The sequence below is a fragment of the Dermochelys coriacea genome, chromosome 10 (assembly GCF_009764565.3).
Source record: "Dermochelys coriacea isolate rDerCor1 chromosome 10, rDerCor1.pri.v4, whole genome shotgun sequence".
In the NCBI taxonomy this organism is placed as follows: Eukaryota; Metazoa; Chordata; order Testudines; family Dermochelyidae; genus Dermochelys; species Dermochelys coriacea.
This window is the reverse complement of record NC_050077.1, coordinates 20,466,663-20,492,573: the sequence shown is the minus strand read 5'-3', so window position 1 is coordinate 20,492,573 and position 25,911 is coordinate 20,466,663. Positions and strand designations below refer to the sequence as shown.

General features: G+C 40.8%; 1 protein-coding gene across 2 annotated transcripts in view; it reads right to left on the bottom strand.

Annotated features, from left to right (window-relative positions):
- TNFRSF17 (TNF receptor superfamily member 17) overlaps positions 1 to 25,911 on the bottom strand; it is a 59,715-nt gene that overhangs the window by 13,900 nt on the left and 19,904 nt on the right. For both annotated transcript variants that reach the window (XM_043494139.1, XM_043494138.1), the window contains exons 2-3: positions 16,080 to 16,247; positions 10,833 to 10,973 (exon numbers count right to left, since the gene is read on the bottom strand). In XM_043494139.1, the coding sequence (XP_043350074.1) occupies positions 10,833 to 10,893 (61 nt within the window). In that variant the 5' untranslated portion in view covers positions 10,894 to 10,973; positions 16,080 to 16,247. The remainder of the gene's footprint in view (positions 1 to 10,832; positions 10,974 to 16,079; positions 16,248 to 25,911) is intronic.

Here is a 25,911-nt window from a genome sequence, read left to right as displayed (position 1 = left end):
CTGCAAACTATTACAATTACTCTGGTGGCTGCAGACTTTTTCCTCCCTCTTTTCCTTTCTCCTGCCCAGTGCCCACCTGCCCGTCAAGCTGAGGACTCGGCAGCCGGTTTTAAGGGAGACTGCTTGGAACATGAGCAGCTGCAGCCACATCATGGATGTGGAAGCAAGCCTGGCATTCAAATCCCCTTGTAACTGCCATGCCCACAGTCTCTTTTAGGAAGTTTTATTGTCCAAACTCAAACAAAAACAACAAAAACAATTCCTCCAACCACCCTGGGCGACAGTTCCTGTGGAATTTTCCCCTTTTCCTTTCTAGTGTCCACTGCCTCCCTTCCCAGGCCACTCTGGCTGTCCTGCTGATACTCTTTCAGAGTTTTCTTTTCAGGTTCCCACTGCCTCCTCTCCTAGGAGACTCTGGCAGTCCTAGCTCTCCACAGCTCCCTATTCCAAGGAGCAGACAGTGAGAGACCCATGTCTACTCTTTCTACTCCTTTTATGCCCAGCTCTCAGCCTGACTCTACTCAGGCTCTGCCTCACCAGGTCTCTCTTCTTCTCTAGGCCTAGATGCTTTCTTTCAAAGCTTCTTTGGGTCATCTGATGAGGCACAGGTGCATTGGCCCTGCTCCCTTTTGAAGGGCCAGTGTCACCCTGTGACACCTGCCCTCCTCCCCACACCAAATTACTGCAATTTTTTTTAACAGTGGGGAGGCAGAAGCAGGTACCTATATGTGCCAGTCTCATGCTCAGTGTGGTTCAGTGAGCACAGAAGCATCATGTAAGAGCAGCAGTTTGGGGAAGACTTGGCAGCCACTGTGCACTTCCAGATCCTTGCTGAGGCCACAGCTGTTTGTATTCCAACCCGCAGCAGCGCTGCCTCACTTAAAACCAGCTGCTGAGTCTACAGCAAGTAAGCCAGCTTTGCGTTCAGGCAGGCAGGCACCACGCGGGAGAAGCCACAAAGAAAAAAGTCTGCAGCCTCTGGAGTAAATCACAGCAGTTTGGGGCCATCACTTGGAACTCCTGCTTTGGCATGATGTGCCATGAGCTCCATTAAGCACAAGACCAGCATGCAGGGATGCCTGCTTCTGCCTCCTCCATTGGAACAATAAATTGTATTGGACAAATTTTTGAAATTTCCGCACAGTCTGTGACTGATTTTCTCAGGGTCCCTGGAGGGAGGACAAACTTGTTCACTGCAAACCAACTGCCTACAAATCATTTGCTTCACCTGGGCCACATCTTTAAAGGTAATTCCCACACTGAATTTATAGGACACCTTTCCTGGCATTTATTACACAGTTATTAGGCATAATTAAATCCATAATGAAATTAGCTCATCTACGATCTCAGCTACCCAGACTTGTTCAAATTCTAGAGATTCAATTTTTAAGCCCATTTTTCTCAATTTTGAATGGGTACATGTTCCCCAGTCACTGTCTTAATTTGAGATCAATTAGGGAGTTCAGTTTTGGATTTCTTGTTCCTTAGCATGGTTAGCATGGTTAGCATGTCTGGTCTAATAGCTGTTAAGTCTGAGTCAGAGTCCACTATTCCTGTGCATTTCACAGATTCTGTTATACTTTCAATAGCTAAATTCCCATTATTGTTTTATAACCACCAAAACCGAAACAAAAACTGTCAACGCAATCATAGTACCTCCACGCTTGGCTCCTTCATCTTGATGGCCCCCTCTTTCCCAACTTCAGTGAGATTTCATCCAATCTCCAGCATTATATTATTAATTTTTTTGTTAATAAATACTGTTATCTACAAGAGTGGACACCAGTGTTTTATCCCTTAGCCTGTTGTATCTTGAAAAACTTGTTTGTCTGAGCAATTTAAAAAAAAATTAAAATGACAAGATGACAAGGTTACTGGACCCACATTATTGTGAGTTGATCCGAGTAGCTCCATTATCTCTTTTAGGGCTCATCTACAAAATGATTAGGGGACTGGAACACATGACTTATTAGAAGAGGTTTAGGGAACTGGGATTGTTTAGTCTGCGAAAGAGAAGAATGAGGGGGGATTTGATAGCTGCTTTCAAGTACCTGAAAGGGGATTCCAAAGAGCATGGATCTAGACTGTTCTCAGTGGTAGCAGATGACAGAACAAGGAGTAATGGTCTCAAGTTGCAGTGGAGGAGGTTTAGGTTGGATATTAGGAAAAACTTTTTCACTAGGAGGGTGGTGAAACACTGGAATGGGTTACCTAGGGAGGTGGTGGAATCTCCTTCCTTAGAAGTTTTTAAGGTCAGGCTTGACAAAGCCCTGGCTAGGATGATTTAGTTGGGGATTGGTTCTGCTTTGAGCAGGGGGTTGGACTAGATGACCTCCTGAGGTCCCTTCCAACCTTGATATTCTATGATTCTATACATTAAAACTATTAATTAAGTCAGAGAACACAATTACAACACAGTTGTCCTCAAATCTGGTACAATACAGATAAAATGTAAAAAGTTGGATGCTGCCTAACCAAAGCTCAGAACTAAGTTAAAAGTCTAAAGATTTACCCTGGTTACAGGGACGCATGTAGGTCCAATCTACACTGCAGCATTTAACAGTGTTGTACCTGTATCTCCTGACTTGTTAATAATTATACTGAAGATGGTGTCTTATCTGAAGTCCAAACCCTGAGGTCCTAACTCAGTTTTCATTCAGGCAAACTCCCATTGTCTGAATAGAAGTTCTGTATGAGTAAGGAGTGAAGGAACAGACCTATAATCTAGAGCCATTTCTTTTCTATGTTTAGTGACTGCCAACTTTATTCAATTCCTGCTGTTCTGTGTAAGCTGTAGATCAACAGAAAATTCATTTTACTTATAAGGTTGTTTTAAATCTCTGTAAGTAGATGCTCTTTCAATTCTACAATGACTCCTACCATAATATCTTCAAACTCCCATGTTCTATTACAAAATTATGAATATATTAATAATCTACACACATTCCAATGCAATTTGAAAAAAGTAATGTGGTAATGCAGTTTTAACATTTATTTGATTTTCTGATTAAAAGGCTTCTAGAAATTGATAACAGCAAATACCTGCTGTGAATAAAATGAATCCCTTCTTACAAAATTTGTAAGAGCATATTCATAATGCAAATGGTACCATTTCAATATAAAGTTAAATTTACTAATTTGTAGTTTCTTGATCTATTTTTTAAAGCTTATAACTCTAAAACAGTTTATTGCCAGACTAATTTTCCATTTTAAAGCTTTAATTAATCAAAAAAGGACATTCAGACAGTTTATATTCTAGTATTTTAAATTACTACCACCAGTTTTCACCTCCAACTACTTAACAATAGTTAAGAGAAATGATACTGTATGGTGCAGGGGCAGCTTTTAAGTTTCATATGTATAAGAAAAGAATTACCTGCACTGATTAAGGTTCTTTGGTTCCTTTCATGGCTAAACCATGACCTCCTGTGAGACGGGCGGTGGAAAGGCAAAATTTAGATGGAAAACTCAGTAACCTTGAGGTTATGGAGTTTCTGCAGCATTATCCTCCAGGGTCAGGATACAGATAGAGCAAGAGAGTAGTCAGTGGTTCACAGTCAAGCAGGAAAGGTATATCAAGTGGGGTGCCGTAGGAATCAGTTCTGGGTCTCAGAATAGCAGCCGTGTTAATCTGTATTCGCAAAAAGAAAAGGAGTACTCGTGGCACCTTAGAGACTAACAAATTTATTTGAGCATAAGCTTTCGTGAGCTACAGCTCACTTCATCGGATGCATTTGGTGGAAAATACAGTGGGGAGATTTATATACACACACAGAGAACATGAACAATGGATTTTATCATACACACTGTAAGGAGAGTGATCACTTAAGATGAGCTATTACCAGCAGGAGCGGGGGGAGGAAATAGTTTTAAAATAGTTTTACTTTACTATTTCCTCATGTTATTTCTCCCTCCCACCCCACACCCCACTGTTCCTCAGACGTTCTTGTTAACTGCTGGAAATGGCCCACCTTGATTATCACCATAAAAGTTTCCTCCCCTCCCCCCACTCGTAATAGCTCATCTTAAGTGATCGGTCTCCTTACAGTGTGTATGATAAAACCCATTGTTTCATGTTCTCTGTGTGTGTATATAAATCTCCCCACTTATTTTCCACTGAATGCATCCAATGAAGTGAGCTGTAGCTCACGAAAGCTTATGATCAAATAAATTTGTTAGTCTCTAAGGTGCCACAAGTACTCCAGTTCTGGGTCTGGTTCTTTTCAATATCTTCATCAATGATTTAGATAATGGCATAGAGAGTACACGTATAAAGTTTGCAGACGATACCACGCTGGGAGAGGTTGCAAATGCTTTGGCGGATCAGATTAAAATTCACAATGATCCAGACAAACTGGAGAAATGGTCTGAAGTAAATAGGATGAAATTCAATACGGACAAATGCAAAGTACTCCACTTAGAAAGGAACAATCAGTTGCGCACATACAAAACAGGAAATGACTGCTTAGGATGGAGTACTGCAGAAAGAGGTCTGGGGTCATAGTGAATCACAAGCTAACTATGGGTCAACAATGTAACATTTGCAAAAAAAAAAAAAAAAGCAAACATCATTCTGGAATGTGTTAGCAGGAGCATTGTAAGCAAGACACGAGAGGCAATTCTTCCACTTTATTACATGCTAATGGAGTATTGTGTCCAGTTCTGGGTGCCACATTTCTGGAAAGATGTGGGCAAATTGGAGATAGTCCAGAGGAGAGCAACTAAAATGATTAAAGGTCTAGCAAACATGATCTATGTGGGAAGATTGAAAAAACTGGGTTTGTTTAGTCTGCAGAAGAGAAGACTGAGAGGGGACATAATAGTTTTCAAGTACATAAAAGGCTGTTATAAAGAGGAGGGAGAAAAATTGTTCTCCTTAACCTCTGAGGCTAGGAAAAGAAGCAATAGGCTTAAATTGCAGCAAGAGTGGTTTAGGTTGAACACTAGGAAAACCTTCCTGTCAGGGCAGTTAAGCACTGGAATAAATTGTCTAGGAAGGTTGTGGAATCTCCATCACTGGAGATTTTAAAAAGCAGCTAAGATAAACACCTATCAGGGATGGTCCAGATAGTACTTAGTCTTACCATGAGTGCAGGGGTCTAGACTAGAGGACCTCCTGAGATCCCATTAAGTCCTACGATTCTATGATTTTACAGTGTCTGTTGAGGAGATGGGCGATCGATGTCACAATGGCCTTTGGAGAAAAGTAGACTGTTCCCAGAAATCCCATGGAATCCTGATGAAGCAAATCTGTGCACCTGCAGGTTGGGGATGGCAAAGGATCTGCCAGTATACTCACAGAGTTGAAAGTTCAGATGTCCTGCTGGCCTTCTCAGTACAGGACATCATGCCACTTGAGCTGCCAAAGTACTGGATCAGTGGATGGCGGGGTGGGCTGAGGGCTTCACACTAGATAATGCTAACAAAATCCCTTTGACATTAATGGGAGTTCAGAACATCATCATTACTGACTCTTTCAGTACTGGTCTTTCTTGAGTAAGTGACCACAACTATGAAAACGCTTAATATTCTAGACAAAGAGAAGAAAACAAAAAGAGGGCAAAGTTCTTTGAACAGAACTGGTATGTTGGCCACAGTGTGGATCTCTATTGCATATTCTGCACTCATCCATACATGAAATTCCTGTTGATTTCACTGAATGTTCCATACATGAAACAAATATAAAATAGAGGTACTGTTGGCAGGTATACATATTATACAGATACAGAAAGAGAAATCCATGAAAATAGCATTCAATGTTTCCTTGTAAGAATACTTCTATTTTTTTTAAATTGTTCTTTTTTTAACCAGCATCTCTTCTTCCAGTTCTAAACTTGTATACTATTATATATTCATCATCTTGACTGTCATCCACATTCAAATGTTTGTTTAAAATTACATTTTAAAAAACCCAATAAACTAGCAATATAAGGCAAGCCGCATTGAAAATACTCATCCGATGTCACTGTGACATGAAATGGATTATTAGAATCCTGGGCTTATTTGAAGCCAAGTTGACCCCTTTACATCATTAAATTTCACTTTCTTTTGGCTTCAGAATGAGGAGATTAAAAATATTGTCAGAAAATAGCATAATTTCAGAGCATATTATTATGTTTGAGACAGTGAGGGACAAATGAATGTTATTTTTCTGTGAAATTCTCAGCACATGGCAATTCACAAACAAGTTATCTTCAGCAGAATATTCTAATAAAAATAGTCTCTGTATTCAAGGTCTGTAATATACTGCACTGCAGTGTTAGTCCTGCATTTTCCGTAATAGATCAGGTGCACAGACTTAAGTCTTTTCATTAGGGCTATTTATCTATTAAAAATTCATTAATAAATATACATGAAAGGATAAAGCCTACAGAAGGGGGGAACTGGATGGCTCAAGAGATTGGTAAAAGGTTATAAAACTTTCATTCAGAAGCTACTGGTGTCTAACTCAAATATGTTCCTTTGCTGAAGTTCTAAAATCACTGAGCCAACCTCATCCCTGGTTTACCTCCTGATGTATGTCAGTGGAGTTATATCAAGAAAGAATTTGGGCAATCATTGCTAACTATTGTCCAGGAGTCAGTCTGAATGAAACATTAGTGGCTCTCTTTGCAAACTCTATCCACTATCTCAAAATAGCTGAATGTTTCTGCCATATTGATTAGAAACAGTTACCAATGCTGACACTTAAATTGTCATCAATATGATTCAGAGTTAACTGCCGAGTGAGATGAATGGAAACAGCCATCTTTGAGCCATAGTCTTTTTGTCAGCAAGACAGCTCTGCATGGGATTTACAATTGAAACGTCTGCTTCACAATCCATAAAGGCTAGAAACTCAATTTAAAAATATCTGCATGTGATAGACTTGGGGTACCCAAGACTGTGGGTCACCTTGATCCCACCCCCACTACAGAGAGAGGGACTTGCTTGTGCTTAACTGGGTGTCATCTCCTTGACACCACTACCCTGCTCACAACTCAAACACTCTCCTCTGGGCTATACCAGTCCTGACTTTGCCTTGCAGACTAACAATAGTACACCCCAGTCTCTGAGCCCCTTTGAAGCATTTCTCTGTAATGTCCAGCCCCTTCTCCACTGAACACTCACAATAAATACCAGGTCTACTGTCCACAAGAGAACAGCTTGTATGATTCAACTCAGGATCAGCTCTTTGATGAATCCCACAGCACTGAGATACATAAAACAAAATACATTTATTATCAAAGATTCAAGAGATAGTGAGTAAGGATAATGGAAACAATAGGGTTACATATAAAACAAAATCATAACATGCTTCCTGGAGACTAAGGCCTGTCTACACTGGCAAGTTTCTGCGCAGTATAGCAGCTTTCTGCACTGTAATTCTTGAGGTGTACACACTGCCAAGCCACTTAGTGTGCAGAAAGTGTGCAATTGTAGCGCTCTAAAAAAACCACCCCAACAAGAGGTGTAGAGCTTTCTGCACTGGGTTACAATTGTAGACACCGTGGCGATTACCGCACTGCGATTGGCCTCCAGAAGGTGTCCCACAATGCTTGTTCTCACCTCTCTGGTCATTGGTTTGAACTATAATCCCCTGCTCTCAGGTGACCAACCATCATCCCCACCCCGTACATTCCTTTGCAAATTTGAAGGTCCCCTTCTTGTTTTCTCGGTGATGTATGCAGTGGTCTAAGTGCATCTTTCCAGGTAGCCATGCCTGCTCAACACACCAGGCGATCCCCCACTTGGAGCAATGCCGAGCTGCTGGACCTCATCAGCATTTGGGGAGAGGAGACATGCAATCACAGCTGTGTTCCAGCCATAGGAATTATGATACCTATGGACAGATTTCATGATGCATGGTAGAAAAAGGGCATGACGGGGACACACTGCAATGTAGGGTAAATGTGAAGGAGCTGCGGAACGCCTACCACAAGGCATGGGAGACAAACCGCTGTTCTGACACTGTGCTCACGAGCTGCCAGTTCTACAAAGAGCTGGACACAATACTTAGTGGCGATCCCACCACCACTGTGAAGGACCCTGTGGATACTTTGTTGGCTCGCATGCCAGCTGAGAGTGGACCGAGCCAGGAGGAGGAAATCATGGACGAAGAGGGGAAGGGAGACCCAGAGGCAGAATATGACTTGGATGCCAGAGATGCATGCAGCCAGGGGCTCTTTTCTACCCCGGAGGAGCCTAGCCACTCACAGCCATCAGATCTTGATGAAGCGCAAACAGGAGAAGAGGCCCCTGGTAAGTGGATCTGATTTGGGGAATTGCTGAAGCGATTTGTTGGGGGCAGGAGGGTTGCAGAAAGCAGGCTTGTTTCCCACCATAAGCCTAGTTTGAGCAGCGGAACAGGATGTTGATAGACTCCCTCACTTCACGGGAATCTCACTCAGAGATCTCCAGGAAACTCTTGTGGAGATACTGCATTGTATCTCCAAAGGAGAAGGTTGGGTATGATCCCTGGACATACACAAATCTGTAGCCATCCCAGGACCCCTCCTCCTCTGGAGCCCTTCCCTTCCTACATCCCCCTGCCTGCTGATGAATTTTTTCGTTTGACTCTCTCCTCAGATTGTTGTCTTTTAATAAAAGAATTGTTTGTTTGAAAGCAATCTTTATTCTATTAATCGAAAGCAAAAAGAGCACTGCAAAGTAACATACAATTATGTTAAGGCCACTTCTTGTAGCATGCGCACCAATCACCTCCTAGAATTACAAGCACTGCAATCCCAAGCATAGCAACAAATATTAATGGCTTTCAGCTTCAAATTGCTGCCTCAAGGCATCCCTGATCCTCATGGCCCTGTGCTGTGCCCCTCTAATAGCCCAGGTCTCTCGCTGTTCAAACTCAGCCTCCAGGTGCTGAGCGTCTGCGGTCCAGCCCTAAGCGAAGCTCTCACGCTTCCCTTCACAAATATTATGGAGCGTACAGCTCGCGGCTATAAGCATAGGAATATTGTCATCGGCCATGTCCAGCTTCCCATACTGGCATTGCCAGTGGGCTTTTAAATGGCCGAATGCACACTCAACAGTCATTCTGCACTTGTTCAGCCTGTTGTTGAACCGCTCCTTGCTGCTGTCAAGTTGCCCCATGTATGGATTCATAAGCCTCGGCACTAAGGGGTCTCCCAGGATCACAATGGACATTTCAACTACCTCTACGGTGATCTTCTGGTTTGGGAAGAAAGTCCCTGCTTGCAGCTTCTTGAACAGGCCAGTGTTCCAAAAGATGTGCGCGTGATGCACCTTTCCTGACCAGCCTGCGTTAATGTCTGTGAAACACCCACGGTGATCCACAAGAGCCTGGAGAATCATTGAGAAATGTCCCTTGCGATTAATGTATTCTGTGGATAGGTGGCAGGTGCCAGAATTGGAATGTGCATGCCATCTATCGCCCCTCCGCAGTTAGGGAAGCACATTTATGCAAAGCCATCCACAATGTCACACACATTGCCCAGAGTCACCGTCTTTCAGAGAAGGATGCGATTAATGGTCCTGCACACATCCATCAACACGAGTCCAACAGTCGACTTTCCCACTCCGAACTGGTTAGCGACCGATCGGTAGCAGTCTCGAGTAACCAGCTTCCACAGTGCAATCACCACATGCTTCTCCAACAGCAGGGCAGCTCTCATTCCCAGCAGGGCTGGGGCGAGCTCATCACACAGTCTCATGAATGTGGCTTTCCTCATGCAAAAGTTCTGCAGCCACTGCTCCTCATCCCAGACGTGCATCACAATGTGATCCTACCACTCAGTGCTTGTTTCCCGAGCCCAAAAGTGGTGTTCCACTGTGGTCAGCACCTCTGTGAATGCCACAAGCCATCTCATGTCAGAGCTACTTCGCGTGGCGAGATCAAGGTCGCACTCCTCTTGCCTTTGCAGTTTAAGGAATAACTCCACTGCCACTCGTGACATGTTAGTCAGAATGAGCAGCATACTGGTCAGCAGTTCAGGATCCATTTCTGCAGCCCGAAAGAGGCGCGCAGTACACAAACCGTTGAAAGATGGCACCAAATGTGGACGGAAGCACAGGGATTGCTGGGATGCAAAGTAATGTATCACAGGGCATTGGGACTGGACCCAGGATGCCCTGCGAACCCCTCTGCATTCCCACACGTCTTAACGGCAAAAGAGAAAGAGGTACTCTGTGGGATAGCTGCCCAGAATGCATCACTCCAAATAGCACTGCAAGTGCCGCAAGTGTGAACATGCTATTGCGCAGGCAGCTGTCAGTGTGAACACACAACAGCGGTTTCCCTTCTGCACTCTCTGAGCAGTGCTGTAATTGCCAGCGCTGTAACTTTGCCAGTGCTCTATGCTTAACAGGCTAACCTCCTCTAAAGAACCTCTAAAGAAGTTTATTTCACCCCAAAGTCTTCTGCAAGCCTGGTTGAGATCCCATTTTCATTAATGTTAAATACGCTGCTTATTTACTTCCTAGACACAGGATGACAGAGTGTCTTCACTGTTCCCCAAATAGAGTCCACCAGACCTTAAAAATGTATTTCAAGAAAAGGGTCTCTTCCCCTGCTGTGTGCACTTCCTTATTGATTTCATATCACTTTGTTGACTTCCTATGTAAGTGTGCCGCCACTTATAATCCTGATTCCACATGCTGACAGAGAGACAGACAAATAAATATCTTTTGTGTGACAGGAAACCTATTTCTTCACCTCTGCGTGATACCGAATCTAAGAACATATTTTCAGTGTACTTACATAACTCCTTACTAGTATTCATACATACATTTCACAAGGATAGTGAAGATAGTGTGACCCTGGGTTTCACTTAAGACCCCATATCATATTATTTGGTGAACCAAAATGTACATACCAGAATCAGGATATTTTTGTAACTCCCTTGCCAGCCTGCACTGAGGGATTGAGAAAATCATGGCACCACCAAAGAATTGCTGGCACAGTGTACCATGGAGCTCCAGATCAATCCAGCCTCTGCGGATGGCTCTTCAATGACCTGTGTGAAATAAGTTGGTGAATCTCAGTCCAGTTCCAAGGGGATGGATGTGTTTATCACAAACATCCCTACCATAGTATATTAGCTGGCACCCTGATTAGTAATGTCAGTGAAAAAGTCAGTGGCTGAATAGGCATGGAGACTGAACTACTCTCTCACCAGTAAAGATGATCCCTCCAGATCCCTCCAAAGTTGCAGAGCATTGACAAGGCAGTGTGGGAAACTTGCAGTTGCAAGAGCCTATGATGTACTTGTTTTGTTAATAAATAGGAACCCTGATTCAAGAAAGGACATTGGGACTAAAGTGTCTGCTTAAATGTAAGCAAGTTCTTAAATGTTGTCTTCAATATGACGGGACTTAAGCATGTATTTTAGGGCTTTCCTGAATTCAATTGAGAGATGTGTGAGACAGTGACTTTAACTGGGCACGATATGAATTAACTTTAATTGAACTAGACAATAGAAATAAACAATATTTGTCTTTTGCCTTATCCTGTGTTGCATGTTTCTTTTGTAGCTTCCTTTTTATGATTGTTTTTGGCTTTACTTACATCAGCACTTCTGGTACCACTAAATATTAGTAATTAGTCAGTTCCTTTCTGCAGTAGCTTTTTGCAGCATGTTCTAACATAGCATTACATACATACGTGAAGAGGGCTTTAACAGGACCACATCCTGCAGTCTTTACTCTGGCAAAATTCCTGTGAAATCCTTAATCCTCAAATGGCAAACTCTTAAATTGTATTCACACCTGCCACATGCTTTTTTATATATTTTAGCAAATGTGGTCCAAGGAAACCACATAAAATTCAGCATAATAGATGAATGAGCACAGTTCCTTAACCACAGTTTCACACTTTTGTTCATACTTTGGAGGGGGTAGGGAAATAGCAATTCTGAATGTATTTTTCTTTGTTTTAGCTGCTTTTCTTATAGTGTTCACACACACCCCAACAGTAAAGTACCACAATGTCAATGGCTTTTCTTTCAAGACTGAAGTGAGTGTATACAATTACTCTGATTGAGCATTAAACTCTTTAACTGTCTTCAAAAAGATTTCACTAAATACACAGATGATATCTGATATTCAGTCATTATACATCTCTAACATTATGTAGAAAAAAGTTAGAGTTAGGTTCAGATTGTCAACACTAGTGGAGGTTTCTGGTGGAAGAATGTAACCTAATGGTACACAGGATAACTGGAAATTAAAAATAGGCAATGTAGAAAATAGCGTTTTGTTTGAATTATATACAATATTTAATACAGTCTGCAAAATATTAAGTGCTTATCATGAAGAAAGAAATAGTCTAAAGCACTGGCTGCTGAAGAACAATATTAAACAAAACACCTAACATGTAATTTAAAACTAAAATCTTCAGAAGACTTTGATGGAAGCAGAGGTGCACACATAACTTATGCATATACACTCATTCAAATTCTAACCTTATATCTGAGTTCCAGCAATCAAGCGTACATGCTCCAGAAATCATTAGTTATAATTAACCTTATAAATGCCTCTTGGAAACAGCAATAAAACAAATTCACCTGAGGTGGTATACAACATCAGGCTCTGATTCAGCGGAGATTTTCAGTGGAAAGTAGCTTTATTTTGAAAATACTGGCCTTACCTTGTCTGTGCCTCAGAGTGGTTAATAATACTTGTCACTCATGTTGGCAGTATCACTAGACAGACTAAACACTGACATACCTTCTCCCTCTGGGCTGAGTCTGCTAGGGCTGTATGGTGGGTGGCAGGGAACATGTACTGCTATCCACACTATATCTGTTTTGTAAATAAACAAAGGCTTTCTGTCTTAAGGACAGGCCAGGACTTTTGGTGAGCATAAAATTCAGGGCCTTTGTTAACTGGAGAGGAATTACTTAATATCACACAAGCGGCCCAACAAATGAAATCCCTGCACTATTAATTCTGAACCCCCACAAGAAAGTGTAAATTAAAGTTGGGGAGTGATGGGGGTAAAATGCCCCTCTTGCACCGCTCACATGAACACTCAGCATGTAAGCTATGCCACTTAGAATCCCTGACACTCAGACCCATTTATAGGCACATTCGGACATGTAACTGCACCACCTTATGCATCCCTTCTAAACGTGCAAAAGGTATTGTATAAAATTCAGGTAGGTGCAGGCAAGAAGTGGGTGTCAGACTGTTTTTACAAACGAACTAAAGTCTCTGCAAGGAAGAGGGAGATTGGTAAGTGGCTCTACAGAGCTGAAATCACTAGGTTGAAATCCCATGTGCAAGTGCAAAGCAGTCTGCCAGTGTCAGAGAAGTTTGGGAGGTGTCGTCAGAAAAGACACCATGAAATCTAGTTTTCTCTCCTCGGAAAAAACAATTGTGTCAAGGCAGTGGTGCACAGAAGTGTCACAGATACCAGGCTTGTTCTGTTAATGGTCATAGAAATCAAATACATGATGACAGCAAATAAAGGAGATGGACAAAGGGAAGCAGACTGCAGGCTGGAGGTAGTGAAGATTGCAGCTAGGTGCTGTGACAATTATTATGAAGTCATTTTTCAAAGTGTAAGGTTATTAGTAACAAGTTTCAGAGTAGCAGCCGTGTTAGTCTGTATTTGCAAAAAGAAAAGGAGTACTTGTGGCACCTTAGAGACGAACAAATTTATTTGAGCATAAGCTTTCATGAGCTACAGCTCACTTCATCGGATGCACCCGATGAAGTGAGCTGTAGCTCATGAAAGCTTATGCTCAAATAAAGGTATTAGTAACTTAACCATACAGCAGGGGTAGGCAACCTATGGCATGCGTGCCAAAGGCAGCACGCAAGCTGATTTTCAGTGGCACTCACACTGCCTGGGTCCTGGCCACCGGTCTGGAGGGCTCTGCATTTTAATTTAATTTTAAATGAAGTTTCTTAAACATTTTAAAAACCTTATTTACTTTACATACAACAATAGTTTAGTCATATATTCTAGACTTGTAGAAAGAGACCTTCTAAAAACGTTAAAATGTATTACTATCACGCAAAACCTTAAATTAGAGTGAATAAATGAAGACTCGGCACACCACTTCTGAAAGGTTGCCGAACCCTGCCATACAGTGTCTAGTTAACCTGGTTAATCAAGCATCCATGTCTGGAAGGATGTAGAAACGAGATAAACCATACAGTGGGAGTTAGGAGATGATAATACTGTGGCATAGTGCCTCTGTCCCTTGCACACTGCTAGTATCGCTTGTTTGGCCACACTGTCTCATGACTGATCCAGTCCTGCTCCATTTGAAGTCTTCCAAAGACCCTCTTCAGGCACCAAGGAGTCCAAATAGAAGCACACACTCAGCCCTGCTCAAGATCCTGCAGACATACCGTCTGTACAAAGTATTAAATAACCCTATTCAGTGTGCCTCACCTGCTTCATGTTGCTATGAAATATCATCCCAGAACTGTTCACATCTTCAAGATGTACAGACTACGCAGCATCCATACAAGAAAATGGAGAAGACCTACAATCGTATGTGAAAATGTATCTCCTATATGTTTTTAAAAAGTCTTGTCCTGGGAATTCTGAAAGACACTCACATCACAAAAACAAACCCATAAATCCTGTCCATAGAGCAGCTTTGAAATGAAAATATTTTTTTATACAGTCCTCATTTGGAAAGTACTTCTGAAATGCATACTCCAAATATTGGTCTCCACAGCAGAACTGCTCTGACACAATTGTTTCTCCGCCCACACAGCACCTTTTCTTATTAAATATTTTAAATAACTCACTAAAAATATTGCAGAGTTCACTCTCAAAAGCGAGTGTTAAAATATGCTGGGACAAGTCAATTCTTGTAAGTAGAGTTTAGGGGCAGAAAAAGTTAATTTCCTTGGTTGGATATTATGTAGGTATTTCCACACCATTGCCAACAAGAGTTACATCCTGAAAATGTGCCTGCAAAGCAGTAGGTAATGTGATATTAGAATTAGAGGCTGCTTCCATCCTAGCAGGAATGTTGTGCAACCTACATTTTAGAAAACTGGTGACGGGAGGAGGTTGGATTAAAAATTCACCCCTTTCAACATAATTATTTTTATGGCCTAGCTGTTGTGTTTAGACTAGTAGTATTTTGAAACTGGAGATATATTACAAAAATAACAACTGGGTTTATTGAGATTAATTCTTTGTGAACCTTCAAGAGATGCAACAGGATATTGAGTGCCTATAACTCAACCAATGAAACACAAGATAGAAGCATTACATCATCAGAATTAACTCTCATTACCTGATCATACTCTAAGAGTATGGCGCTGTTACCTAGCAAATTCAGACAAGTAAACTGATTAATGCAATGCATTATGTGATACCTATTAATTCCTTTAAGGGCCATATCACACCATCATGTGTAGAGAGTGTATGAAAAAGAAAGTGAGTGTGTTATACTGTGACTAGTAGAAAAGACACATCAAATGAACTGGCTCACAATTTTGCCATTGTGAACACTGGGGATATAATATATGTGTGGTGAGGAATGATGGACAGTATTTGTTCATGTCGTAGCTACTATGGGAGAAAAGTGGAAGTTGCCTTCCAAGAAGGAGATGTGGTTACTGTGTGCTCCCCTCCAGAAGTAGGGTTAAAAAAAAATTCTAGAGTGAACAAATGAAACTGGACAACAGAGTAAAAACATGCTTGCTTTTACCTGCTGCACATCAGATTGCTGCAGTCAGTATTAGAAGTACTGCTGTGGGATAACTATTCCTTTGGGGATTGTGTTTATTTGCCAGATAAATCGGTTTAGTACTAACAATTACATCTATTTTACATTATTAGCGTTATCAGTTAGTAAGTGTTGGGACTCTTTGATTCTTCTCCAATGGGTAAATTCAGGTCTGTGCAGACCACCAGCACAAGGCTTATGCGCTACTGAAGACCTGCTTAAGCTTGTTTTGAAGGCTTAAATGGTGCCTAGGCCATGTACTGGCCTTCTGCAAAGGGGTGAATTTCACTCCTAACAAACAATATCTCTAACACATCCGATTTCGTTCCTTAGTTATGGTCTGAGATGATAGTGAAGTCAACAGAGTTACACAAAAGATTGAAGAAGAATTTGGGCCAATATACTAAAAAAAATCTTTACCTGTAAATCAAAATGCAGGTGTTTGAAATTGAAGTCAATGAGGTTTCTCTGAAGCAAAACTGGTGTAACCAACTTCGAAATCTCCGAATTCAGCTTCTCTGAACAATACAATTCTGTGAAGTCATACTGATATGGTGTTATCTTTCAGGGAAGCTGAGTTCAGCTTTCCTATGGAGGAAATATTTAATATTATTAGTCAGAAAACTATCATAAATAAATACACTCCCCCCCAAAAAAAGGAAAGAAGCAAAGCAATCACCTATTTTGTAAAGAAAAAAACTTATACTAAAATCTTTCTTAAACTGTTGTAGGCTGACTCAAGAGTGACACCCAGTGACAATTTATTATACTTTATTAAATTGTTTCTTTCGTCTTGTTAGGAAGTTGTTACATTTGACCTCTGAACCATTTACCCTTCCTAGAATTGACAAGCAATAGATCACTTGCTTAAAAAAATTAGGCATGGGGGAAATTTTACCAGGGTTTCAAGTGTAATTGCAACTTAATGAACTGCATTTCAAGAAACAAATAATTCTTCCTTTTTTGAGATGCAAGAAAAAAAGTGTGTTTTGAGGAATGAGACTAAAATTTTATTTATTCCCCTATTGTCAGAAGAACATGGAGTTTTCCACCATATTTATTATTATTATTTATTTGCAAAGAAGCAAAACACAGTGTTAAGCCTTGACATCCCAACACTGGTAGGATACCAATATATTTAACATTAATCAAACTAAAAGAGTGGGGTTGTACATAAACATTCTGGTAGCAATCTGAATGCAATCTATTTAATGTCAGAATAGCGTAAATGGGCAGTACTGCCATCCCACTTGAAATGCAACACACACAATATGGATGTTGTTCTTACTCAGTCAATGGGAATGTACAGATGTCATTCAAAGCTGAATTTGGGCCTGAGTTTCCCATTAACTTATTGTTTAGAGCCTCTTCAAATCATCAGGCCAGCCAAAAATATCTTGTCTTACTCAAGACAAGCAATGCAAAATCTACATTGCAAAAGGCATTATTAGGCCTATATTATTAAATCATTAGAAAGCACAGCTACAGATACTGGATAAGATTCTGTTTTTTAAATAAAACATGGAATGAAGAAAATAACTATTGAGATTTCAATAAAAAACTCTTTTACACTGACATCTTTATGAAACCATTAGAAGAAAATCAAACAATACTGATGTGTTCTGGGACAGTTTACAAGAAAAGTGATACTGATACTTAAAAATCAGAAATATTACAGATGTTGAAAAAGGGACAAAGCTGAAGGCAGAGGATGGGAAGGGGGTGTTAAAGGAAGGCAGCCATCATGTTACAGAAAACAGTAAACCCCTTTCAACTTGGGTATGTGGTGGGGAAAGATATTAGAGGGACTCATTAGCACTACAAAAAGTAATTTGCCCTCTGTTGATATTCTCCCCTTCTTGTCAACTGTTGGGAATGGGCCACATCCACCCTAATGGAATTGGCCTTGTTAGCACTGACCCCCAACTTGGGAAGGCAACTCCCATCTTTTCATGTACTTTATATTTATACTTGCTTACTGTATTTTCCATTCTATGCATCTGATGAAGTGGGTGAAATCCAACAAACACTTATGCCCAAATAAATGTGTTAGTCTCTAAGGTGCCACAAGGACTCCGTGTTGTTTTTACTGATATGGAGTAACACGTCTACCACTCTGAAACCTGTCACCATGCAAGGCACTGAATTTAGCTGTATGAAGTGGAAATCCATCAACTTCATGAAAAAATTTGTGCAGATACAGACAGACATCATCTTTCTTTCTAAATGCAAACAGATGGACATCATAAAAAAAGGACTGAAGGTAAAAAATCCATTACAATCAAGATACCACACAGACTATGGTGCCACACACTATCAAAGAAACTGCGGAATCACCTGATCACCACCTACCACCATCCTATACAGCAAACAGGAAAAGATCAAGAATGAACTCTCAGAATTGCAGACTCTCATAAAAAAACAACCTTCCACACAAACTTCCTTGCGGCTGGACTTTACAAAAACTAGACAAGCCATTTACAACACGCACACTTTGCTTCTCTACAGAGGAAAAAAGGCACTAAACTATCTAAACTCCAGGGTGGATTTGATTTAAATCATGATTTAAATCACTAGTCAGGAAGACTCAATTTAATCATGAATTTCTACATAAAAGTGCATTCTTGTTGGTTGTTACAACCTTAACACATATTCTTCACAACTCAGAGATAGATGTAGGTTTCATTTTTAGAAGGTACACACTATACATTTTTAAAGTGATTTATTTTGAAAACTTTTCAGATTAGTTTTAAGACTAGATCAGAAAATGAATGATTGTTTGGATATTTCATTTACCAAAGGTAATTGAAGCAGATATTTATTAAGTCATTGGGAGGTGATCTCCAATTCAACAGGTTCATTAATATTTGGAGGATTTTCTTGCCATACTGCATTAGGAGGAGAACATCACCAAGCTTTGCATTTCTTTGTTGCACTGTTTCCATTTTGCATGCATGCCTGTCTTACCCACAGATAGAGGAATTTTATTAAAATATTCCCAAACTGAGTCTCTTTTACGGCCTGCTGCCATTATAGGTTTTCCCTTCTGTTGAGATAATGATATGGTAGATCTCAAATCAGTGAAGGCTACACTCAGAAACACCTCAAGACTTCTGGAATATGCTGGAATAAAACAGTTTCACTTTTGTTTCTACTGCTTGTCTCTCCCTTCTCACATTTATCTCCAGACTTCTTCTCCTTGTCCAGATCTATTCCATCCCCAACAATCTTCTCTTCATTGAACTTTTTGAAACTTTGCACTTTTAGAGAGAGGTAAGGGATTGTCTCTGAGTACACAAATTTGCAGAGTGACAATAGGGTTGAGGTTTGTTATTTCTCATCTCTATATATGTATTTATTTAAAACATTTTTGCTGTTAACAAGCATGTTATCTCTGAAGACACAAATCCACAATTTGAGAACTGCAAACTAAGCATCTCTGATGATATCTTCTAGACTGAGCACTGAGTCCCATTGAGTAGATAGAAAGACTAACCTAACTAATCTATACAGAAGCCCCTGGAACCCCATAAAATTGGGTCCCTAATCCATGAACTATTGGAACTCATTTATAAAACTTTTCTTAAACATTACATGAATATATTGTCTCATACTATAGAATTAGAATTTATAATCCCTATTCCATGATGAGATATCTTTGAGCTATAATGTCTCTTAATTAAAACTATCTTTAGATTTTTTCCCCTCAAAAACCATTTTATCAAAAAAATCTGAGTTAAATAAAAAAAATCAGATTTTTTTTTAAATTATTGATTTTTATCCACCCTGCTAAACTCCTACATGCCACACGGGGCCACAACAGTAGTACCCTTAAGTCATCCAGCAATATTGTTAATTTATCCAACTATACTCTTAGCCCAGCAGAAGAGTCTGTCCTATCTCGGAGTCTCTCCTTCTGCCCCACCACCACAACGAACATGATACAGTTCTGCAGAGACCTGGAATCCCACGTTCACCATCTCCAACTCAAGGAATATTTCCACCACACCACTGAACAGCACACTAACCCACAGAAAACTTCCTACCAATGCTACAAGATGAAGGATTCCGCATGGACCCCTCCTGATCGTCAAAACAACAGACTGGACTTCTACACAGAGTTTTTCCACTGACGTGGACAAGCTGAAATTATGGAAAAGCAGCATCGCTTGCCCTATAACCTCAGCCATGCTGAACACAACGCCATCCACAGCCTCAGAAACAACTCTGACATTATAATCAAAAAGGCTGACAAAGGAGGTGCTTAGTCGTCATGAATAGGTCAGCGTATGAACAAGAGGCTGCTAGGCAACTCTCATTCTACAGGCCATTACCCTCTGATCCCACTGAGGCGTACCAAAAGAAACTGCACCATCTACTCAAGAAACTCCCTGAAGAAGCACAGGAATAAATCTACACAGACACACCACTAGAGCTCCCACCAGGGGTATTCTATCTGCTACCCAAGATCCATAAACCTGGGAATCCTGGACGCCCCATCATCTCAGGCATTGGCACCCTGACAGCAGGATTGTCTGGCTATGTGGACTCTCTCCTCAGGCCCTACGCTAACACCACTCCCAGCTATCTTTTAGACATCACTGACTTCCTGAGAAAACTTTACAATCCATTGGTGATCTTCCAGAAAACACCATCCTAGCCACTATGGATGTAGAAGCTCTCTACATCAGTGGTTCTCAAAGCCGGTTCGCTGCTTATTCAGGGAAAGCCCCTGGCGCGCAGGTCTGGTTTGTTTACCTGCCTCATCAGCAGGTTTGGCCAATCACAGCTCCCACTGGTCGTGGTTCGCGGCTCCAGGCCAATGGGGGCTGCGGGAAGTGGCGCAGGCAAAGGATGTGTTGGCCGCCCTTCCCACAGCCCCCGTTGGCCTGGAGTGGCAAACCGCAGTCAGTGGGAGCCGCGATCGGCCGAACCTGCTGATGCAGCAGATAAACAAACCGGTCCGGCGCACCAGGGGCTTTCCCTGAAACAAGCGGCGGACGGGCTTTGAGAACCACTGCTCTACACCAACATTCTACACAAAGATGGACTAGAAGCTGTCAGGAACAGTATCTCCAATAATGTCACAGCAAACCTGGTGGCTAAGCTTTGTGACTTTGTCCTCACCCACAACTATTTCAGATTTGGGGACAATTTATACCTTCAAGTCAGCGGCACTGCTTTGGGTACCCGCATGGCCCCACAGTATGCCAACATTTTTTATAGATGACTTAGAACAACGCTTTCTCAGCTCTTGTCCCCTAGTGCCCTTACTCAACTTGTGCTACATTGATGACATCATCATCATATGGACCCACGGGAAGGAGGCCCTTAAGGAATTCCACCATGATTTCAACGATTTCCACCTGGAGAAGTGAAGAAACAGATTGACAGAGCCAGAAGGGTAACCAAAAGTCACCTACTACAGGACAGGCCCAACACAGAAAGTAACAGAATGCCACTAGCCATCACCTACAGCCCCCAACTAAAACCTCTCCAGCGCATGCGTCATCAAGAATCTACAACCTATCCTGAAGGATTATCCCTCACTCTCACAGACCTTGGGAGACAGGCCAGTCCTCACTTACTGAGAGCCCCCCAACCTGAAGCAAATACTCACCAGCAACTACACCCCACACAACATAAACACTAACCCAGGAACTAACCCCTGCAACAAACCCCATTGCCAACTCTGTCCGCATATCTATTCAAGGGACAACATCATAGGACCCAACCACATCAGCCACACCATCAAGGGCTCGTTCACCTGCACATCTACCAATGTGATAAATGCCATCATGTGCCAGCAATACCCCTCTGCCATGTACATTGGCCAAACCGGAAAGTCTCTATGCAAAAGAATAAATGGACACAAATGAGACAGCAAGAATTGTAACATTCAAAAATCAGTAGGAGAGCACTTCAGTCTCCCTGGACACTCAACAACAGACTTAAAAGTCGCCATTCTTCAACAAAAAACTTCAAAAACAGACTTCAACGAGAAACTGCAGAACTGGAATTAATTTGCAAATGTGACACCATCAAATTAGGCCTGAATAAAGACTGGGAGTGGCTGGGTCACTACAAAAAATAATTTTCCCTCTGTTGATACTCACACCTTCTTGTCATCTACTGGGAATGGACCACATTCTCTTTGATTGAATTGGCCTCATTAGCACTGACCCCCCACTTGGTAAGGCAGCTCCTATCTTTTCATGTGCTGTATATTTATACCTGCTTACTGTATTTTCCACTGCATGCATCTGATGAAGGGGGTTATATCTCACGAATGCTTATGCACAAATAAACTGGTTAGTCTCTAAGGTGCCACAAGAACTCCTCATTGTTTTAACATCCGAGAGTTAACCATTAATACTTTTAAAAAGGAGTACTTGGGGCACCTTAGAGACTAACAAATTTATTTGAGCATAAGCTTTTGTGAGCTACAGCTCACTTCATTGGATGCGTGCAGTGGAAAATACAGTGGGGAGATTTTATATACACAGAGAACATGAAACAATGGGTGTTACCATGCACACTATAACAAGAGTGATCAGGTAAGGTGAGCTATTACCAGCAGGAGAGAAAAAAAACCTTTTGTAGTGATAATCAAGGTGGGCCATTTCCAGCAGTTGACAAGAACGTCTGAGGAACAGTGAGGGGAGGGGCGGAAATAAACATGGGGAAATAGTTTTACTTTGTGTAATGACACATCTACTCCTAGTCTTTATTCAAGCCTAATTTAATGGTGTCCAGTTTGCAAATTAGTGCCAATTCAGCAATCTCTCGTTGGAGTCTGTTTTTGAAGTTTTTTTGATGAAGAATTGTGACTTTTAGGTCTGTAATCGAGTGATCAGAGAGATTGAAGTGTTCTCTGACTCATTTTTGAATGTTATAATTCTTGATATCTGATTTGTATCCATTTATTCTTTTACGTAGAAACTGTCCGGTTTGGCCAATGTACATGGCAGAGGGGCATTGTTGGATATATCAATGTGCAGGTGAATGAGCCTCTGAGAGTGTGGCTGATGAGATTAGGCCATGTACATTGGCCAAACCGGACAGTCTCTACGTAAAAGAATAAATGGACACAAATCAGACATCAAGAATTATAACATTCAAAAACCAGTCGGAGAACACTTCAATCTCTCTGGTCACTCGATTACAGACCTAAAAGTCACAATATTACTACAAAAAAACTTCAAAAACAGACTCCAATGAGAGACTGCTGAATTGGAATTAATTTGCAAACTGGACACCATTAACTTAGGCTTGACTAAAGACTGGGAGTGGATGTGTCATTACACAAAGTAAAACTATTTCCCTATGTTTATTTCCCACCCCCCTACTGTTCCTCACATGTTCTTGTCAGCTGCTGGAAATGGCCCACCTTGATTATCACTACTAAAGGTTTTTTTTCCTCTTCTGCTGGAGTAGCTCACCTTACCTGATCACTCTCATTGCAGTGTGTATGGTAACACCCATTATTTCATGTTCTCTGTGTATAGAAAATCTCCCCACTGTATTTTCCACTGCACACATCCAATGAAGTGAGCTGTAGCTCACCAAAGCTTATGCTCAAATAAATGTGTTAGTCTCTAATGTGCTGCAAGTACTCTTTTTCTTTTTGTGGATACAGACTTTGTGGATACAGGCTGCTACTCTGAAACCTGTCATTAATACTTTGTATCTCTATACCAACACTAATTAAGCTTCACAACATGCCTGTGCATTATTATTCCCATTGTACAGTTGAGGCACAGAAAGGTTAGGTGACGTGCTCTCAATCATAAAGATGAGTTAATTGCAGAGCTAGGAATATACTCCAGAACAATGATTCCTAGTCCTGTGGTAAACTATTAGCCCATAATCTTTATGCCACCCATACCCCATTCAGCAAGTCCTCAGCTTTTGCCAGCTGATTTCTTCTATTAACACATGCACGCACAAGAAGTGGGGTTGGCTTTGGCGTTAGGCTTGATATTGACTTGTATTATAAATACACTAACATATTTCAATATTTGTATCAATAGTAGGATTTTTCAGGGGTTAATTGTTGTAGCATTTTATCTGGCAAAAAGTGGGGGTTCAATATTGATTTGCTAAATAACCCGCTCGTTTTATGCACCTGTTTGTTTACAAAGAGCCTTTATTCTGGGTTTGCTCAATTCTTCCTAATGATTCATTATTCACTTTTTATCCAAAAATCCTCCTAATGCACTGGCTGCAAGGTGCTGCTTTGGGACCTGAACCAACAGCTCCTAAAGTCAATGAGAGTCTTTCCATTGACTTTTATGGATGTTGGACTAGGCCCATAGAAAAGAGTTTAAGAAGAATACCCTATGTCTGTAAAAAAAAAATATATAAAAATTAAGAGAAGACATTGTAGAGCTTTTAAAAAGGCTTTTCCTGTTGTCAGTGGCTTTGCAAATGTACTGAGTTATAACAGTGCTAATGAACTATTGTATACTTGCATGCTACCATTTTGAGAACATATTTTCTACAGTTAGACATGAAAAAAGCCTTTACAGATTTATTGTTCTCAAATGTATAAAATGCATTCAAATGTTTTGTCATTTTTTCTGTAATGAACTATGATTTACAGATTTATTGTTCTCAAATGTATAAAATGCATTCAAATGTTTTGTCATTTTTTCTGTAATGAACTATGATCATACCCATCTTCATACTTCATTCTAAAGTATGGCCAGAGGTCCTGGAATGGCACATTTCATTGGCAGAATATAAGTAGTAACATGAATGTACTGCATATGACATTTCTTCTTAGTGCCCACATTTACAAGCCTTGATTTCATTTTATGATCATTGGTCTGTTCTGACATCTGGAAAAGCTTAGCACTGGCAAAAATCCCAGTGTTAGTGCCCATTTTAATTCATTGGGTAGGATGAAACTGGAATATTTTTTCTGTATCTGTCCACTGATTCCACCCTCAGTCCAGAGTCTTGGTTCCAAATCCACTTCATGTTGTTGTGGCTGTAGTTCTACTGATGTCGAAAGGACTTAGTCATATGATAAGGGTGAGGAGAATTAAGTCTTTAAAGTGTGAAAAGAAGCTCTTGGGAGATTCAACACTGAGATAATATGAATGTATTTCTGCCACGTAAACTGTGAATGGACAATCCAAAAGAGTAACAGAATATTATATCAGCAGTTAAAACATTCAGGCTAAAATTCACGCCTGCACAGAGAAACAACTCAAGGCATATGCACCACTTAGGGCCTCAAAAATAGGGCCTTATGCTAGCCCTTTATATGCGGGTGAACTTCACCCATATTATACCAGCATTAGATTCTGTAAATCTAACTGTAGAGGGTACCCCAGGAATACAGCCCCATGTAAATCCCATCATTATAGCAGTCCTAAAAGCTAGATAAATTTGGCATACAAACCAGTAAAATCTTCAATGTTTCTCCTTCTCCCTAATGATTACCACATTTTCTGTAGCCTTTTTAGCAAAGCTTTGTGGAAGACAGGAGATGCTACATATAGTAATATCATGAAAAGCCTTAAAACTGCCTTGATTAAATAAGTGTTTTTTAGAAATCTCACTTCCTTATCAACAACCATGCGTTTCTTAATTCTGTGGTTTGGAGTAGAGAGGTAAATTGTGTCATATGGAGAGAGGGGGCATACTTTGGTTTTAAAGAAGACTGTAAAGGATTTTGCATATTAATTAACTTTTACGTACAAGAAAGAATAATGCCCTTCCTTAACCACAGCACAGTATAATATGTCATGCAGGCATTCAGTGGGATCAAGAGCAACAGGATTTCACATTTTAATTAGGGCTTGCCTACACTTGAAACATTACACTGGTACAGCTGCAATGCCTCAGCTGCTCTGCTGTAGTGCTTCGGTGTAGACACTGCATATGATGACGGGAGGGGTTCTCCCACTGGTGTAGATAATCAACCTCCCCGAGAGGCAGTACTTAGGTTGAAGGAAGAATTCTTCCCTTAACCTAGTGCTATGGGGCTAGATTGGCTTAACTACAGTATGTTGCTTGGGGCTGTGAATTTTTCATACCTCTGAATGAAGTAGCTGGGTTGACCTAACTTTTTAGTGTAGACCAGGCCTTAGAGCACTGCTTCGAAGAGAGTGATGTTGTTTACAATGTTGCTACATCTGGTATTTCAAAAAAGATTAAAGACCAAAGCAACTAGACACAGAAATGCTCTCTAAATATAGTAATTAAAATACCAATGGTGCAAACACTTATTAGTTAAAGA